At 36.7% G+C, this 19324-nt stretch overlaps 2 protein-coding genes across 6 annotated transcripts; one reads left to right on the top strand and one right to left on the bottom strand.

Annotated features, from left to right (window-relative positions):
- Positions 1 to 5109: 5109 nt before the first annotated feature.
- On the top strand, positions 5110 to 6498 carry LOC112185172 (HVA22-like protein f). The gene is made up of 5 exons (XM_024323381.2): positions 5110 to 5251; positions 5487 to 5513; positions 5679 to 5801; positions 5914 to 6178; positions 6304 to 6498. Exons 1-5 carry the CDS (start codon positions 5205 to 5207, stop codon positions 6328 to 6330), a joined length of 489 nt encoding a protein of 162 aa, XP_024179149.1. The 5' UTR covers positions 5110 to 5204; the 3' UTR covers positions 6331 to 6498.
- Positions 6499 to 6733: 235 nt separating this feature from the next.
- Positions 6734 to 15054, bottom strand: LOC112185170. Of its 5 annotated transcripts, none has more exons than XM_024323378.2 (5): positions 14875 to 15054; positions 14099 to 14789; positions 7800 to 10771; positions 7622 to 7711; positions 6734 to 6913 (listed from the first exon to the last, which is right to left on the bottom strand). In XM_024323378.2, the coding sequence occupies exons 1-3, from the start codon at positions 14904 to 14906 to the stop codon at positions 7802 to 7804; spliced, it is 3693 nt and encodes a 1230-aa protein (XP_024179146.1). In that variant the 5' UTR covers positions 14907 to 15054; the 3' UTR covers positions 6734 to 6913; positions 7622 to 7711; positions 7800 to 7801. The 5 variants fall into 5 exon arrangements, with proteins under 5 accessions (XP_024179146.1, XP_024179148.1, XP_040369080.1 ...); XM_024323380.2 differs by lacking the exon at positions 6734 to 6913 and having other exon boundaries at positions 7014 to 7711; positions 7800 to 7863; positions 8066 to 10771; XM_040513146.1 differs by lacking the exon at positions 6734 to 6913 and having other exon boundaries at positions 7015 to 7711; positions 7800 to 7977; positions 8066 to 10771.
- Positions 15055 to 19324: the final 4270 nt, after the last annotated feature.

Here is a 19324-nt window from a genome sequence, read left to right as displayed (position 1 = left end):
GAGAGAGAGAGAAGGAGAGAGAGAGTCGGGATAAAATTAAAAAAGATGGTGATTTTTTTTTCCTTTTTTTTTATTGATAGGATGAGGGTTTTATTTTATTTTATGTAAAAACATAATTTAAAAAGTGAAACTCTAGGTATTAGAGACGGAATAACATCGCCTCTAACATTAATTTGTAGTGTGGTGGAGATTTCGTTCACAATGAGTGTGCATTAGAGACAGTTTTATTATTTCGTCACAGGGCATTGTCACTATAGCGTGTTTTTGGTGTAGTGTATATATAGGGCACATAGCATAAACCTAATACAACTAGAAAACAAAAAGAATAATTTATTATAGACTAAAACTAGAAAACCTAATCAGAAATAAAATCCTAGATACTAAAGAATATTACGCAAATATATAATTGGAATCTCAACCAAGATTTTGTTCGAGAATCCCGATATATCAAAAATAGTAATTTATGATTAATTCTATCATTAAGAAGTCTATTTGAATACCAGTTTTCAATATTCAAATTATTCTTCTTGATGTGAAGATGCTTCTTTCTTTTCGAGATTCTTTGTTGAAATTGACTAAAATCTCGTCCTACATCAGTCTCCTCCACTTGAAAAGAACTCGACCTCGAGTTCCTCTTGAATGCAGATCGATCATTACTAGGAATAAAACATGATAAGCCGTCAACTTCAATATTCTCGAAATTAAAAGGTATCACCATGAATCCAATACCGTAGACAAGTTTAGAATAAGCATCTTGAGACTTGAACTCCTCCACTTGAAAAGGAATGGGCAATGACTTCTCCTTGGGTTGATCTTGAACACAATTAGGCATGCATGACATGGATATCGATGTGATGAATGAATCAGCTTCCTTATCCTTAATGAGTTTCTCTTCAATCTTCAAAGTTGCTTCTTCATGTTCCTTTTCACACACCTCAGGATGGTCATTCTTGACGTTCTTCCTTCTAGGCTTGATTTTAATTTTGTGCGACTCCCACCTAAATAAATATGTGTTGTCTTTACAATAACCACCTTTGACGCTTTCATGCCATGGTCTTCCAAAAAGCACATTAGTGTCGTCCATGTCAATCACATGACAAGTAATCTCTTCTTTATAAAATTTTCCCATAGAGACAGGAACTTTACAAACCTCTGTTACTTGTGCATATTCATCCTCTCCAAATGGAATCCAGTATGGATCACTCAGCTTCACTGTCAGTAATTGAAAATAATCCACAACTTTGTTTGCTACAAAGTTCTCTGATAGACCACTGTCAATTATTACAGAGTATACCTTGTCTTTGATGACACATGTAGTTCGAAAGTCGTCGTAATCCGGCGTTGTAAATATCCAACGTTCCATGTTTCTTCTTTTCTTCTTTTTTTTTTTTTTTTTGGATTGATGAGGTTGTCCTAGGGCGAATCGCTTGGCATATTCCTCTTCAACGAAGCTTTTTTTGATAGATACTCTACGACCAGCGTCGTTGAGGTTGGTGGTAGTGAACTTCTCCCTTGGATCGTCGTCTGCTAAGGAGCGGGCGATACCCGCTCTGATACCAAATGATGTGGGAAGCGTGAACACGATAGTAAGAGGCTCCGTCAAGCGTCGAAAGCCATATGAGATGAGATAGAATCCACTAGCAATTACGGGCACAGCCGTAAGAAAAATAGAGAAACTTCTCTAAGATTTGGTTTTTTTATTGATAACTTGAATGAAAATTACAATCTAAGAGGTGCCTTATATATAGGGCACATAGCATAAACCTAATACAACTAGAAAACAAAAAGAATAATTTATTATATACTAAAACTAGAAAACCTAATCAGAAATAAAATCTTAGATACTAAAGAATATTACGTAAATATATAATTGGAATTTCAACCAAGATTTTGTTCGAGAATCCCGATATATCAAAAATAGTAATTTATGATTAATTCCATCATTAAGAAGTCTATTTGCATACCAGTTTTCAATATTCAAATTATTCTTCTTGATGTGAAGATGCTTCTTTCTTTTCGAGATTCTTTGTTGAAATTGACTAAAATCTCGTCCTACATCAAAAGTAAACTCATAAAATTTATAAAAATTACAAAAAGTAAATAAAATTTCTAAATCACACTAGTGGGTCTTTCTATTGATTTAATCAAATTAACGAATAACATATTTAGGTATATTTGTCAAAGTTGACAGGAAGTTTACGTATGCCAAATACATGTAAGTTTTAATTTATTGGGTTAGAGCAATGTCATCTACCAAAATTTTCTTTTGATCGAGCTCTCCAATGATCATTTAGCAGATGGGTTGGAGTTGCTCTAAGAGATCTTGTTCCAGTTACCGAATAAATCCAAGTATATCAAAGCTACTACGTTTACTTTTTTTTGCCACTGAACTAACATATTCAATGGTAGAACTAAAAAATTATTAAGAAACATGTGACAATTTAAAGGAAATACCTCTTTTCTTCATATTAGAGGCATGTATTAATATTACTTCACACATTTGGGGCATTTACTGTTATTTGCCTTCTACAATACACATACTTAAAGCTCTAATGTTAAGAGATAAAGTTTTGTGTGTGTGTGTAGGGGGGGGGGGGGGGGGGGCACAAGTGGACCCAATGTCAATGATTCATTATTACAACAATGGTGTCCCAAATACCTCAGCTTCTCAACAAATGTCTAGGCGAGTAGATATCCACGACTCCCACAGTGGTGAAGAAGACTTGAGCAACCACGTTTGAAAGGGTTAGTAGGCAGTGGTAGACCATTGTTTTTGCTGAAATGGCAACCGGGAAGTGGTCTTCGGTCTTCCGGCTTTTCTGCAGGGATCACTAATTTTAGGGGGAAGAAATGGCCTTTTGACTCAAACGCCATGGTCGAGTGTCACCATGCTAATGAAGAACAAACAAATTATCAACGTTTTCATGTTTGAAACTCCCATGTTATTCTTTGGCTCATATAGTTGTTGTACCTTGTTCTTTGTTGGTATGAGACTGCAAAACCAAATTGGCCATTTATATGAGTTTTGTTTATAGTTTTCCGTTTGGAGTTTGGGGTCTACAAGGTTTGGGTTTAATTATTTCATTCTAAAAAAAAAAAAGGTTCGGGTTTATTTGGTCCTGAGCGCTGTTTTGTTTGTTGTTCTTTCTATTTCATCTGATGTTGTAGGAACATGACATATTTTTTAGTTTGTTAAACAGTTTGGAAATATTAATTAGCAGTTTTAAAATACTAAGTTATTAGGGAAATTATCTATTAGAGTTGCGCACATTTCATGAGGGAAGGGTCGGGTATGTGTGTGACCCAACTCCCATGTAGGGGATATCACAATTTCGCAACTGGTGATCTTATTGCAATCTCGCATTGAAAATGTCTTGTAGCGCGGCACCATGGTTGAGTATTACCATATTAATGAAAAACATACAGATTACCAATTAATGGCTTCATGTTTGGAACTCCCATGTTATTCTTTGGCTCAAATAGTTGTTGTACGCCTATATTTGCCCATGAGTCAATGAGTTCATGTTTGGAACTCCCATGTTATTCTTCGGCTCAAATAGTTGTTGTACGTACCTGGTCTATGTTGCCATATTGGTATGAGCCGGCAAAACAGGTTAAAGGAGACCAAAGCCCGAGCAATTAACCACATGGATCGAAAGTGATTCTACTTTAGTTATTCATTTTCTTTCATCATTTAAAGTGGACGTGCCATGGCGTTTTAATACTGATTGGTTTAATTGTCGAGCAACTCTTGTTGCTATGCATGTAAAAGTTTCACATATTTTTCGGGAAGGTAATAGTGTTGCTGATTGCTTAGCAAATTTTGGTGTGGATAATGTGGGAGTTCATTGGTGGGATTCATGTCCTCCTTGTGCAATTGCAGCCTATTCCTGTGATTTAAATGGTTTTCCCAACTATCGCTTCAGTTTTTGACTTAATTATCGGTGGGACATGGAGTTGACAAGTAGCTTGGCTTGCTATGCTTCTTAGTAATGGAAGTCTCCTTCGCAGATGCACTGGATCCTATCAATTGTTGCCGTTTGGCTTCCAATGGTCTATTGTCTGTTGGTTTTTATTTTTTATTTTTGGGTGACCTTAGCGGTTCCCGTATTTTGTTTATGGTTGTTTCTCTTTTTGTTTTTGGGAGGGGGTTACGGTTTATGTCCCCCTCTCCCCTATTGTACACTTTATTTTTTATTATTCAATAAACTAAAATAGAGGGACGGGCGGTGGGTTTCCGGGTGTAGTGGTCCCTTCCCCTTTTTTGGAGATGGTAGGTGCTCCGCGTAATGACCGCTAAAGAGGTGCTAATATCGCCTAATCCTCTATTTTAAATTTAAAAAAAAAAAACTCACGGAGCCGAGAGGGTGAGATCCCTCAATAGTGATCGGTCACCTTGGCGGCTTGGCTAGAACTGGCCATAGGCCTAGGAGGATTTGGTCTGCACCTATGACCACCAACTGAATGAGCCCAAGCCCCCAAAAAGATTATATAAAAAGAAACGTACATATACCTATGAATTATTGTCCATAATAATCTTTCCATAAAAACAGAATAAACATCCAATTTTCAGTGAACATTTTGTCACTAAAAGATTTACATAAATATATAAGAAATAAGAAAACTCAACTTTTCCGACGAACTCAATAGATTATAATTATAAATGGACACACTTTCATTGATAGATATTTTGCCGGCAAAAACCACCTATAAAAAACACAAAAATGGATACAGTACTGTCATTGACCAATTATTTTCAAAAAAAGGCTCCCATTAAAAAATAAAAATGGATGCACCTTAGCTTACGAATAAATAGTTGTTAAGTGTCTCCCAAAAAGAATAAGAACTCTCACTATTTAGCGTGCAGCACTCCAGCACTTAATTAACCTAGTATCACGACGTTTGTATTGCTCTTCCAAGAGGTTAACAAGAACCACGTAAGAGGATGTTTCAAAAGTAGCTTGAAAGTTTGCAAGAGAAAGAAAGGTAAGGTATCTGTATGATTGGGATTAGATTTTGGTCATAAAGCGAAAATTCTTTACTTGGCTTTGTCAACAGACTCAACATGCTATATAAATATTAGACATATAATACTCACACACATATATAGTATTATCCGACCGATCTTGTCTCATAATCAGGACAATATATTGCAGGGCTTAATAATTTGTGAGATCAGAGACAACTATAGCACTTTCATCAACATGGGTGTTCTTGCAGCGATTGCCAAGAATTTGGATACACTAATCGGGTACGTATCATGCGAAAAATAAAAATAAATTAGACCTATCTGTTTTATATATTCCCGTCGATCTTAGATAGTCTAAACTGTACACATTGCAAGTTTAGGGTATATTTGATGTTGAACCTCTGGAAAATTCTATCCAAAAAAATCCCAACAAATAACATGCATGACTATGAATTTCTGACCTAAAAAAAAAAAAGTAGGATACATATATTCTGATTTTTTACTTTTGATCCTGCAGGCCCGGAGTGACACTTCTTTATCCTTTGTAAGTAAACCCCTCCCCTCTTCCCTCCCCCAAAAATCTATATCTTAATGTTTATTAGAAAACCACTATCGATCAGTTAAAGCCTTAAAGCAAGGCTACAATATCAAGGTAGGATGAGGACTAGTAGTATTAATTCTGATCGATGGATGAAATATATATACACAGATATGCAACAGTGAGAGCAATAGAGAGCGCTTCTACACTAGACGATCAGCAGTGGCTTACATATTGGGTGTTATATTCTTTGATCACATTATTCGAGCTCTTCTGTTGGAAAGTCCTCGCTTGGTATGTTAATTAATTTATCATAACTGATTATTAATTCCAATTTTACAAGCATGCATGGATTTAAGGAAAGTACGTAGTACTATATATCTGTTAATTGTAAAATTGAGTGCAGGATTCCAATATGGCCATATATGAAGCTATTGTTCTGCATCTGGCTGGTGTTGCCAATATTCAACGGGGCAGCCTATGTTTATGAGAATATTGTGAGAAAATATGTGAAGCCCGGGGACTATATCAATTGGAGCTCATCGTCATCATCAAAACACCCAGAGGGACAGAAGAAGGTTATCCAAATGTTGAGCCTCGATGGAAGGAAGTCGGTAGAGCATTTTATCGATCACCATGGATCAGAGGCTTTCGAGAGGGTCGTCAAAACGGTACAGACAAATTAATCAACCAAATATATATATTCATACGATTCAATATATATAACTTGCATATGTCTTATCTCTGGTCGGTTCATGAGTGTTTATTGACTTCTGGGGGTTAATTTACTTTGCAGGCTGAAAGAGAAGCTAGGAAGCACTGAGAAGATCCAATTTATAAGGAAAGACATGCAGCGTATCTCAGATGAATATGAGCCAGTCTTATGTCTTTATGTATATGCAAGTTCTTTGTTTCTGTAAAAGATTGAACTAATAGAATTCTTCTCTCTTTGTAGAATATGTAGTAGAAACTAACATCGATCAATGTACATTCCTGCTACAAGCATGAACTAGCAGTTATGCTTTCAATCAAACACAGAAATATACAACAGATAGATCGATGCCTCCCAGTTTCTTATTAACCTGGGGCAGTATGTCATTAATTGATTTTCAATTAGATTTTTAAATTAAAAAAAAAAAAGGTCTTTGGCCCCTTCCACTTCAAATTAGGGGTGTAAAACAAATAATTTCAACCATACGAGCACGAAATGGATGGTGGTAGAGCACAGAACACTTCCCTACAGGAAAGACAAGACTCGTGTGGAAATTGAATTTGGGACAATAATCGTGATTTGACTGTCTTAAATTATTGATCAAACACACAACACAAAATTGGATCACAACATCTCCCTCATATATGATTTGATGCCAAGCATTTGATCAAACACATTGTCATTTCCTGTTGTTCTGCAACTTACAGCATGACAACACGGTCATCTTTATATTAGGCCGGAATATATATGAGACACAAGCACTTCAGAACCAGAGCACAAAATTGCGTCATACCACACCAGATTGCGTAGCACGAAAGTCGTGCTAGGCATGATCCATTTTACACCTCAAGTTGATTAGTATTAATGCAATGGTGGATATAAGGGGGTGCCAGAGTTTAGAGTGAAATTTCTATCAGTCACTGATGTTTTGCAGGGCTTGGGGGCAAATTGTATGCCTAAGTCCCCTTTAAGTGTTAATTCAGGAATTGTAGGTTAGAACAAGGTGTTTGATGAATTCCAGTCTAATGCTAACACAGAGGTAACCGGCAAACAATGCGGGCTTCTTTCTCCCGCCTGGAAGGAAGTCTTAAAAATCCGCCACAGAATTGTCCTTGTATTGTATGCCAAATTTGCTTTAGGACAACCAAAAGCTACAACTAAGTTATCACTACTCGTCTCTTTTGTGGACTCTGGTTATAACCAATATCCTAGAATTGCTTCAAAACATTTTGTGTTCACAACGGTAACAACACACTCATCTTTTTCAATTGGACCAAACATGCTTAATCACCCGGTAGAAGGATGAAGTTTGAAAAGAACTATATAGTAAGGTGCTTATATGATTAAAGCCAATATCCCAAAATTATAATGCCGTATTTCACAGATGTCACATGGAGAATACCTGACTACAGAAGAAAGATGCATGCTAAAATCCAAAAGTTTTTCAGCAGTTAATTGGAAAGTGTCGGAGTTGGTGCTTCAAGCGGAACACCTGTTAATTCACAAAGAGATGTTTGTTAAAGAATAACAAGTAAAATGATGATGAGTAAGCAAAAATAGTTTTGGTTGATAGGACTTACCCTTAGAACTTGTAGATCTTTGTTGATTTCTTCTGAGGTTCTGGTTCTGTACAACGATTTGTTACTGCAACAAAAGGGATAGTTGAATGAATTGGCCTGCAGTTATCTTGATCCACATTCTGAATAGGTTTTATGATATGTTTAGCTCCTGCAGATAGTTTAATGGGACCTGATCTTCCTACATCATCCACTTTGGAAGACTCAATGCGGAAACTTTCAAATCCATCCTTTTGAGTTTCATTTAGGAGGCACTCTGAAACACTTACCTGCTTCTGACTAGATTCAAGGTCAAGTGCTCTGAAATTTGACTGCATTTCATCAATGAAGTCCCCGCTTGACGACAATCCTGCCACAACACGTGACTTTTCTTGCACTTCTAAGTCGATTATGTTAGGAGGGTTTGTTGAATCAACTGCTAATCTCTTGGTTCTCTTACAGGGATAAGGGTCTTCGATACCAAAAGGTTTTGGTTTCATTCTGTCTTTGACATTCATTCTGTTCCTGTAGCTCATGTCTATCATGGCAGAACTGGGACTTTCATCTGGAATGACTTGAACATGCTGAGGCAGAACCGCAGTCTGAGGAACTGGTGACCTCTTCACTTGTGAATGAGAAACTTCAGATGAATAATGCATGGAAGGGGCATTAAAAATGTTCTTTCTGGGCATGATATGATGAAGGTGTTTGCTAGCAGTATTTGGAAAAACCTGAGGAGCTGTAATTGTCGGGTTTTGCTGAAGCGTTGCGTGCAACAACCAAGGGGGCAGGCCAGCCTTAGAGGAGTTCTGAAACCATGATGGTTGGACATTTTCTCTACATTCTGGATTTAGGAAAGGGAAGTCAAATGCTGATTTTCTAAAATGAGGCGGATGCTGCTTGCAACTGGTTTCAGCAGGTCTTAAAATCCCATGCTCATAGGTAATCTGCGGAGTAGATAATACAGGTAGCTGAGAACCAAACAGTTGAGATTGTAGAGATTCAGTTCTAGATATGAACGGTGCACAAAAATTGTGTTCCCCATTGAACATTGCAGGTGAATTTGGTGACTGAGAGAAATGAAGTAAACTAGAACTTGGACTTCTGGAGGCGGTATGGCTGCCATGCTCAAACCCAGAGCCACTTTGCCACTTCTGGTAAGGGTGAGGAAACCTGAACTCTGGAGCTTTCATCCGTAAATTTGATTGTGGAGCCTGTTCACTGCAAATTCCTAAGGACTGCGATACAGTTTCTTTCAACTTTGCTGATGTTGTGGGTGGATAGCAATTCTGATGGAAATTCTGCTTCAATGAAGAATTCAGCAAGGCATTACTTGAAGGACAATGCTCAGCTATAATTTCCTTATCCATCCAAAGCTTTCCATCCTCAAACCCATGAATTTGTCTGCTACTGTTACCAATTGCAACATCTTTTCCCATTAACCGCATTGTTGGTTGATTCATGTTCAGCGACATGGGACATGAAGTTTCCTTAGGAATCATTCCGCCTATGCCTATGTTTTCATTCTGTACCTGGTTAAACTGTCTGCATCTAGTGCTAGAGATACTGAATGTGTTCAGGTCTGAATGAAGCGGATGAAAAGAGTGGCTGATTCTGCTCCCAAAATCAAGCTGGTGCACATCTGGTCTTTGAGCACTTCCAAAGCAAGTAACACCTAATCTATCTGGAAAATGTGAACTGCAATTCTCTCTAACATAATTCTGCATTGGAAACAAATTTAAATTGTCTCTTGGAACTTCTCTCTCAACAAAATGCTGGTTGTATGCAGGTAAGCTACTGGAGGATCCAGCTACAGTATTCAACTTCCCCAGCTGGTCAAATCCACTACCACCCCTTGAACTAAACTGTATTAACTCACCATGTGAATTGAGAGGCAAACCATAAAACTTATCATCCAAAAGCCTTTCCGTAAAGGTAACTGGCCTTTGTTTCCACTGCGGAAGTGGATATGAGCCACCTACTACATCCATAGGAGGACGTATGGACTGGTAGTGCAGACCATGATCACTAATTCTGTCTCTTTCAGATGGTGACAGAAACTGAATCCTCCCTTGTACATTCTCATTTGAAATGAAATTACGTATAGAAGGTTCGAAAAATGCTCCTGTGTTTTCCTTAGAACTCAGTGCAGAAACTCCATGGATAGGATGTACAAAATGATCGATCATCTTGCCGCTGGAACCAAAAGCTCTGGAAACCGTAATTCCTTGAGTTTTTATGCAGGAATCTTCTAGAGCAGATATCAGCCTAGGAGCGCCAGCATATGCAGGTTCACGTGCAGCGGTCAGGTAGCCTTGACTGAACATGTGCAAATTATTATCTGGAGTTGCAGCAACTTTACTTGCTGGTACAGGTTTCTCTGCCAAATGCTTTGCTTTTTCTTGACTAGTTATATGTGGCCTAAGAAAACTTGGTAAACCAACGTGATCAAGAAGTTCAGGATTTTCTTTCCTTCCAGGTTTACTGCAAGCCTCAATGCCATTATCTGTGCTGACAGAAACGTCGTTTTCTCTTCTGTCAACCTCAATTGGGGCTGCTTCTTTATCACTGTCAGCAGACTGATCCTTCTCTGATGAACTAGCTAATGTATCAGAAAAAAAGTTATGCTCAAATGAAGATTTTTCATTCTTTTTTGGACCAAGTATGTCATCCTTGCCAGAAAACTTGACATGCCTTCTTGAATGTTGAAAACCACAAGTATTTTCTTGACTATCACCTTCCATTCTGTAAAATGTAGTGTTCTGCCCACAAAGAACATGATTCTTGAGAATACTGCGAGTGGTAAACATTGGCTTTTTCTGCTTAGGAATAAATTTGGATGTTTGAGCTACTTTTCTCTTCTGTGTAGATAAATATTTCACATTTGGTGTCTTTGCACGGCCAGTCACAGCATCAGAAATATCTATTGCAACCTTCTTATTCAGTTTTTTGGCAAAATTGACTGGAGTTTTCTGTTTGAGTTTGCAAGAATTTTCCTGAATCAAAAAAGGAAGTCGTTACACCTTTGCAAATGATACTTTCTTAAAACCCAATAACATCATAGTCTGAAGGTCAAAAGTCAAAAATATCAAATTTATATATAGACCAAGTTCTTGGTCTTATTAAAACGAAATCAAGCATATTAAAGTCATTATCCTACTAAATAAATTTAATACAGTATAAGAAGCAGTAGTCTCTTCCTATGGCTTTAGGAGAAAGATGCTAGTACAATTTACTAGTCAAGAAAGGACATTAACTTCTTCAGAAGCTACTTATGCGAAGTATATAAATAGTATAGGGAGATTACCAATCTCCAACTTTCGTTGAAAACTGGTAGTTGTGTAGCAAATATACCCGAAACCAAAGACTTATTATTGGCCTCTTGTTGATTATCAATGAGAAGGCCAACAACCAAAAGGAGAAAATAAAATGTTTATATTCACTCGAACAGTTATATTTGGTTTTCCTAGCCTCTTCCCCCTAACACTACCCTCAATTTCTGTATTTAAGGGAGTTACGACAGTTGCTTTTGGTTTTTCTCTTCGACAATGTCCACACCACAATAATCCTTGCTCATCTCTCTCATTTTATCTCCGTATGGTGCAGTTATACATTTGCTTTCGGGTTAAATTATATAACTTTACTTTGATCTTAAGCATTCAATTATACTATAGAAAATACAAGAAATAGAATCAATCGATTTATTAATCAATATATATCTCGTGTGCGAAGAGACTGTACTAGGCTAAATGAACAAGTAATTTAGACTGCAAGTCTGCAACTGCATTTATATACTTAATTAAAGCCATGTGATTAAGTTTCCCTTGTATATTCTTCCATACTATCACATATACAAGATTCATATATTTATATATATCTGGGATTAAACATAAAGAAGGAGAAAAGAGATTAAAGCTGCACAATCAATTTCATAATTATAGCACAATGCAAGTAAAAGTTTGCCTTGGTTCTATTAAATGCCAATGAACAAACAACAAAAGATGAACAAAGTTTTCAATAACATACGAACATTCCTAGCTTCATGGTGCAGCTTATCAACGTACAAAAAAAAAAGAGGCAACATTGACGGGCACATAAAGATTCCATTTAACTCTATAACGCTGTCAAACTTTGAAGTATTCACAAACCAAAGAATGACCCAGCCAGAGTTATTAACTGCCTTGAATTTTCAACAGCAGGCTGATAATTTCGATTAAATAGATCTTATGAACTCATGAGTCATGCACTTGATTCATTCCAACCATATGTCTACCATCAAGCACTCTCAAAATTCAGCCAACTTATTGCAAATCATATGGCATATCCAACTCCACTATAAAGGTCTCTAACATGTCATGAGTGCATGTATAAATCCACCTAAAGGAGTTGCCAACACATGCAATCAGTTTCATATCAGAAGTATAGCAGGTTCATATGCAATCAGTTTCATACCAGAAGTATAGCGTAACATGTCATGACTCATGAGTGGATGTATAAATCCACCTAAAGGAGTTGCCAACACATGCAATCAGTTTCATACCAGAAGTATAGCGGGTTCATATGCAGTAATCAACACATGCTGTCCTTGTCCAAACCATTTGTATCAATCAAAACTGTCACATGCAGTAACCCTTTATGGACAATGGACTTCGCATGCAGCATGTAAGAGCGACCAAGCTAGGCTCCAATAGTATCAATGTTTCTCTCAGAATGGGTCCCTTCTCAAGAGGATCAAGTAAGAAAAACATATATGTTGGCCATCTGTCACATATATTAACCACTAGCTAGATAAACTTCAGATGAGATGGTTCCCGATCACCACATCTAAGTCACCACTGTTGCTTCAAAATTTCAATATTTAGAATTCCCATCATTGCTTCCAATTAAGATTTCCTTATGATAATCACTATTTTAAAATAATCAGACAATTGGATCTTCTGTCTTAAAATATCGTTCTATGCATGGTTACTTCTGAATTACCAGGCCATGCCAGAAAGATTAAGACAATGCAAAACCAAGAAGCGGCTCCAGATTCAAAGACAAACGCCCATTCAATCTCTCTAATTTCTGACATGATTCCAAGATCACAAGAAAGATCATCCAGCCAAACAGCTAACATAGTTAGAATAAGCTCCGGTAAATAAGATAAAGTTCATGTGATAAATATGTTTTGTTCTTCTTGTCATAGAACTCTAAGAGGGTGACAAAATTAGGCATGCAAATCACACCCATATATATCTGGAATTTCAGCTCCAAATTATCAGTACACTCATTTCCACCTGCATCATCTACAAGCCCCCTAAATGCCCTTCGAACACATAAAATAATAAACAAATGGATGTCTATGGTTTCAGAAGTCGAAATGGTGGAAGATACCAAAACTGTCAATACCAACATCTCAGCCCTTGCCATTTAACTGTCGAATGCTCAAAGACGTATACAGTTAGTGTTTGGTGTTGTTCCTCTTATGTCTGGCCACAATGTAATTAGTCCGAAAGCCTACGAGAAGCTCTAAAATGAATGAACAAACAAACACCAATGTACTCTCCTTAGTCTTCTCTAGCAACTACCAAGAAGATCAAAGAAAAAACAACTGCCAATATCACCAGACAAATTACTAATGATACGCTGGCCATGAATCCGGTGTTGCATCTCCAGAAGATCATGAACTAACCCATTAAACTATAAAGTTAAAACTCTAGATCCCCAGTTCTCAGTCTTCAACTTCTATACAATTCATATCCCATGAATCAATACCATATCAAATACTAGCTCGCCATCTGATCAAACCCAAATGACTATGATTACATCTTCTCCAAAAGATTAACAGCGGGGAAGGAACAGCATTATTAGGCTAGCTAGGAAACACATCATACACTTGGAATGCTAAACCAGCAAGGACAAAGAACTCTCCATGAACCTATATAAAAGCTCTATGTTTCTGCCCAAGCCGTACTGAGCACCAGCTGGAGCACCATCCCCACAAAACAAATCTCTTAATTGATACTGTTTTTTTAACTTTTTCATCGCGAAGTCGACACCTATGGCTGTGTAGTACAATCACAACCCCAACACCACTCACTGCCTCAAACGTATTGCAGTGTTTTTCTGCAGCCTTTTGACCAGTAATTTTATGCACAAAGTGTTAAACAGAAGGGAGCAGAAGAAGCCAGTGGAGAGAATATTGTAGCAATCAATTAACCACCCCCACAGTAAATAATCAACCAACAATTCTTGTTTATGAATCATGAAAAATCAAACACCCAATAACTACTCAAAATCAAAGATAAATGATAGCATAATTTTATGGAAAAATCACGTACCTTGTTTTTCTTCTTGTTAATCTTCTTGTTGAAATGGTTGTTCTCTTCCAAGAGTACTACACTCTTCTCTTTCTTTCTTTTCTTAACCTTCTTCGCCTTTAGTTTTGTAGTAGTACAAACAACAAGCTGTTGATCTTCGTCTTCTTCGTTCTCACTAACTTCATCTTCATTCGTCTCATCAACGGTTGGCATCGGCGGCGCCACAGCGAAAATCTCGGCGATGGATCTCTTCTTGGGGGCCTTGGACTTCGCCTTGGCGGTGCCTCCTCTCTTCACCGGCCTCCGCTCCTCCCTAGACGTGTGAACAAGACACCTATCGACATGCTCGTGGACGGCATTGACACTCGCCCCTTCGAAATCCTTGCAAACCGGGCAAAGAAACGACCCCGGTGCTTTCTCCGCCACCTCAACCTCCTCATGTCGTTCAGGCACGGCAGGGAATTGATGATCGTTGGTTGGAATTTCTTCGGCGCTTTCTTTGTTGGTGAGGGTGAGGATAGTCTCCTGTTGGGGTTGAAGGTTGGATTTGATGCGGTCGAGCTCATGGGACCACAGCTTGAACTTGGTGACAGTGATCGGAGGTAACAAGGACTCGGCTTGCTCTTTGCTCATAACCTTATCATCATGATTGTCGTCGACGAAGGGACAGCACTTGAACACGTCCGCGGTCCTCATCTTCGCCGCGTACTCCCTAAAACACACGAAATCGATCAGGGCCAGCAAAAAACAAAGAACGATGGGCAAAGCCTTGAGAAAACAAACGCAAGTAAGCTTACCGGATGGAGAAGCCTTTAAACGCAACAGCCATGGTCGTTTTTGGAGAAGAAATGAGAGCTAGAGATAAGGGTTTGGAGAGAATCTGAGCTAGCAAAGCTAGGGAAGAAAAGAAAGCTAGAGACTTTAGAGAGAGAGAGAGAGAGGGAGGGAGACAGAGAAAGTAAGAGAGAGAAAGAGAGAGGGGGAGAGCTTTGTTTGTTTGTTGTTAATAGTATTACATTAATTAAGTAATATTTTTCCCGCTCGAGAGAGAAAGGAAAGGGGTCTGCTGAGACTGACAGACTGAGAGGACACTGAACTGTGTGAAGAGGTGGTGGTGCTATTTTCAATATATTTTTCTTTTTTCCTTTTGCTTCCTTCTCTCTCTCTCTCTCTCTCTCTCTCTCACTAAGTTTTTGCTTTCCCCTTATTTATGAGAGAGAAAGCGACGTATGAGACCCCAACGCAAGTGCTAAAGCGACCCAACACAACAACACCATCACAATGTCCCATTCTCCATCCCCATCCCCATCCCCATCCCATCTCATCCTCCATCCCTAACCCATCCCATATTACCTATTTTATGATTTAATTTCTATCATTCTATTTAAGAATTTGGTATGTGGTTTTAGGCGATGATTTTGGGATTGCAGGTGGCAAGACAACGTGACTTAATTTACTCATATATATTTTTTTGGAATGTTAAGGAAATTATTACGGATTTACAATGCATGGAGAAAAATTGATAAGTGGAACTGTGGAAGGGACTCTTTAATAAGAGTTAAATTTTTGTTTTGTTTATTTTGTTAAGTTCATGTATTTTTTTCCTAACGTAATTGTAATCAGACGACACACCTTTTAACAAGAATTGCGCTTATGGTTCCCGACTTCATGTTTGGATCACTGATAGTCTTGTTTGTTCTCAATGGTAATTTCACATTCTAAAAATAATAATAATAATATTTTATAATTTTATTTGAGCATTATATTCTCTCTTTTTTTGCCTGTTTTTTTAACTAGTGAGTTGTAGAGTCGAGAGAAATACAAATAATCACTGAATCTAAAATCCTATATCTGTCAACGCGCGCGCGTGTGTGTATCTGTGACGCATTTTGTTGTTACAGTTGCAAATAGGTGAGCTTAAGAAAGAAAAAAGGAAGACACAAAAAAGGAAGACGAACATAAGGTCTTTTCTTTCTTTTCTTTTACTATATGCAAGAAAACTTACAAAGAGGATTCCCAGCCCCAGGGATCGAAACGTCCTAATCAACATCATCAGGTTATTTTGAAAACCAAAGACCAGGATGATGATATTTATGACTATGCTTGCGAGTGAGAGAATTGGACTAGATTACCCCTAGGGCTCAGATATTGAAGGTCTCGGACAATAGTTTATCTTCCGTGGAATTTGGCAAATGCAATATGGCTGCATAAGGACTAGTTGGAATAGAACCAGTTGTTCAACATCTTAGTAACTATGGCGAGTGTTCTATGAGTTAGGGTTTCAGATCAGAAAACGTTTTTTCACGGTATCAAAAAAAAAAACCAGTTTATAGCTAGCTAGTTCGCTATTTTGGATATTTTTCATTTCAATATTGGGAGAATATTTTTCAGAAAAATAACCATTTTATCAGCAGCCATTCCCCATTTAACTCGATTATTCTTGCATCCGTCAGCAACTATAGCTAGGATTCTGCTATCTACTGCACAATACAGTTGGCTAATATCATTAAGACAGATGGATGAAACTCTGATCGAATTATTCTGAACTCTAATGACACTGAAGAAGAGTGATATCCAATACTCTAGTAGTTTTACCCAAATTTGCCAAAACAAATTCATTCCAAATTTGCTTCTGATCCAACCCTACAATGACCTACCGTAGTTGAAGAGACAAGTTAGTGTACTGGTGGGTATGAAATACCCTCATTTACAACTATTCGAACAAAAATTTACAAGTATTTGAAACAAAATTACAACATTGAGAACAAAAGTTACCATATTCATTTACACTATTTACATATAGTTAAACAAAAATTACAACATTGACAACGAATTTGTTCAAAAGCTTGTAAATATGTCGTAAGAGGGTGTAATTACCATTATTATAATTAAGATTACAACATTGACAACGAATCTGTTCAAAAACTTGTAAAATGTCATCAGAGGTGTAATTACCATTATTAGAACTAAGATTAGACAAAGTATGACTCAAATTACAACTTTGACAATAAAATTTGTTCTCACTTTTGTAAATGTGGGTATGAGATACCCACCACTACACTAGAATTTCCAGTAGTTGAATAATGAAGTACATAACTACTTAAAATTATCTATATGACAAATGGTTCATATTATTGTACCTATAGAATTTGGAGTTTTTGGAGTTTTAAAACTCACAGTTATCTGTTATAGACTGAATTAACTTTTCTTAGCTCCGGAACTTCGGAGTGTTCAGACATTTTGGTGAAATTCAGGCCCTACTTGATCAATATAAAACCTCACCATGTGTATACAGGTTGTTTATAATATAATGGACCACATTGGCATACATATTGCACACAAAAATTTATCAAGTACAGGAAGCTACATCAATGGCATGCTGGTCCCGAAGAGACCAAAACTTAAATAGCATGCACAAATTGGCAACTTTTAGCTTCTTTCCATCTGCTTCAAAACTACCTCTATATAGCTTAGCTTGGCCTTACAACATCAAAAATTAAATTTAGATGCGCTCTATATATATATATATATATATATATATATATATATATATATATATATATTATGTTCCCCCTGCACAGAATCACGAATCATTTAGAAACTATTTATACGTGGACCAATTTCTGCAGAAATGATAAACCTAGTTACATAAAAGATTTTAATACTGGACAAGCTAAGAACAAGATTAATGATTAAGATTATGAAAAAAAAACAGTGGAATAGTTGATTTAGAAAGTTATACTACTTAATAGTCTAAAGTTTTTGTTAATAACAAATGTCTGCATTTGTACATATCATTTCTCGGTCATTAAAAAATAAAGTATGATGAAATTAACATTAAAAACATCTACACATTTTACATTAACAATAACAATACGTGCAAGTTAAACCAAATTCATTTATGGTTTTCTTGGCAGAAATAAAGAAATACATAGAACCGCGTGGATCTTTTTTTAAGGTACGTACAAGCTTGTTGTTTTAGCCGGGTTTTGCTTGCATATATATAGTGAACTCAAAGTAGACTTGTAATGAGTTGCATTTACTTAAACAAATTGTTTGATGTTATTTTCTTGAGAGTCACCTTGTTTTAAGCTGATGTTAGACTCTAGTCATTAACTATTGATTCTAATGATATCAATTTCTATAATAAAAATAAAATAAAATAAAAAAAGTCAACCCGTTCACCTTCACTTACGTAAGAGCATATTTAGTAATACTAGCCATTTTAGAGTTAAATTTTAGCCAAAGTAACTAAAAAGTCATTTTACCTAGCCACTTTAGAAATACTTCTGCATCAGTGCTCTCTATTTTAGCTAGTTTTGAATTTATATAATTTTTCAAATGAAGATTAAATAGTTTAAATATATTTATAATTACATAAAATAACTTTAAAAAATTATTTTAAATTATAGAGATGCTCATCTCGCTCTCTATATTTAGGGGCGAGATAGCTAAAAGTTATAATGGAGAGTCACTTAAGAGTCTGGTGCAGCTGCTAAAATAAATAAAAAGCTAAACATCATCTCCAAAATAACTAAAGAGTCAAAATAGAGGGTCTGCTAAAGATGCTCTAAGGACATAGTAGCACAAATATATATATATATATATATATATATATATTATATACCGGAATAGTTACTCTTTTTTTTAGTGAATTCTCTACATTTGCTTTGTGTGCAGTTGACGCGGGTGGAAGTAACCCTAGGTTTACAAGCAATAAACCTAAAACAAAGATTATGGAGTCCACCAGAGATAAAAAAAAAAACTCTCAATTTTGATTGATAATATGATAAAAGATAGTTCTGCAGCCGTTTAAGGTTGCTTATATATGGGAAAAAAAACACTAGGGCGACTCACAATGAAACCCTAAAGCCCACGGATTAAAAAAAAACAAATCCAAAATAAACTAGAAAACCTAAAATTAAAAGAATGTAACAAAACAAATCCAAAATAAACTAGAAAACCTAAAATTAAAAGAATGTAAAACTAGCCTAAAAATATGAAATCACGAATCGGATAATTAAGACGATACATTTTGGCCTAAATCTGATAGGGCTCACTAAAGTGAGTCTTGAAGATCTCGTCGTTCCCATTCTGGAAAGCTATTATGTGTCTCAAACGGAAATTCTGGCCAAAAGTTAGTCAAATCTGATTCAAAATCAAAACCTGACTTTTTGTACGAGTAACTCGAAAGGTCCAAAACCAAATCTTCTTGAATATTCCAGCGGCTAATAATCTCATTACGCA

The sequence above is a fragment of the Rosa chinensis genome, chromosome 2 (genome assembly GCF_002994745.2).
Source record: "Rosa chinensis cultivar Old Blush chromosome 2, RchiOBHm-V2, whole genome shotgun sequence".
Taxonomy (NCBI): Eukaryota; Viridiplantae; Streptophyta; class Magnoliopsida; order Rosales; family Rosaceae; genus Rosa; species Rosa chinensis.
Note: the sequence above shows the minus strand (reverse complement) of the source record. Positions and strands in the feature narration are given on the sequence as shown.

Coding starts and splice junctions, on each gene's coding strand:
- LOC112185172 (XM_024323381.2), top strand. CDS start 5,205: ATGGGTGTTCTTGCAGCGATTGCCAAGAATTTGGATACACTAATCGG. Junction 5,252..5,486: donor AATTTGGATACACTAATCGG/GTACGTATCATG, acceptor TTGATCCTGCAG/GCCCGGAGTGACACTTCTTT. Junction 5,802..5,913: donor TGTTGGAAAGTCCTCGCTTG/GTATGTTAATTA, acceptor AATTGAGTGCAG/GATTCCAATATGGCCATATA.
- LOC112185170 (XM_024323378.2), bottom strand. CDS start 14,906: ATGGCTGTTGCGTTTAAAGGCTTCTCCATCCG. Junction 14,790..14,874: donor TTTAAAGGCTTCTCCATCCG/GTAAGCTTACTT, acceptor CGTGTGTTTTAG/GGAGTACGCGGCGAAGATGA. Junction 10,772..14,098: donor TTAACAAGAAGAAAAACAAG/GTACGTGATTTT, acceptor TTTTTGATTCAG/GAAAATTCTTGCAAACTCAA.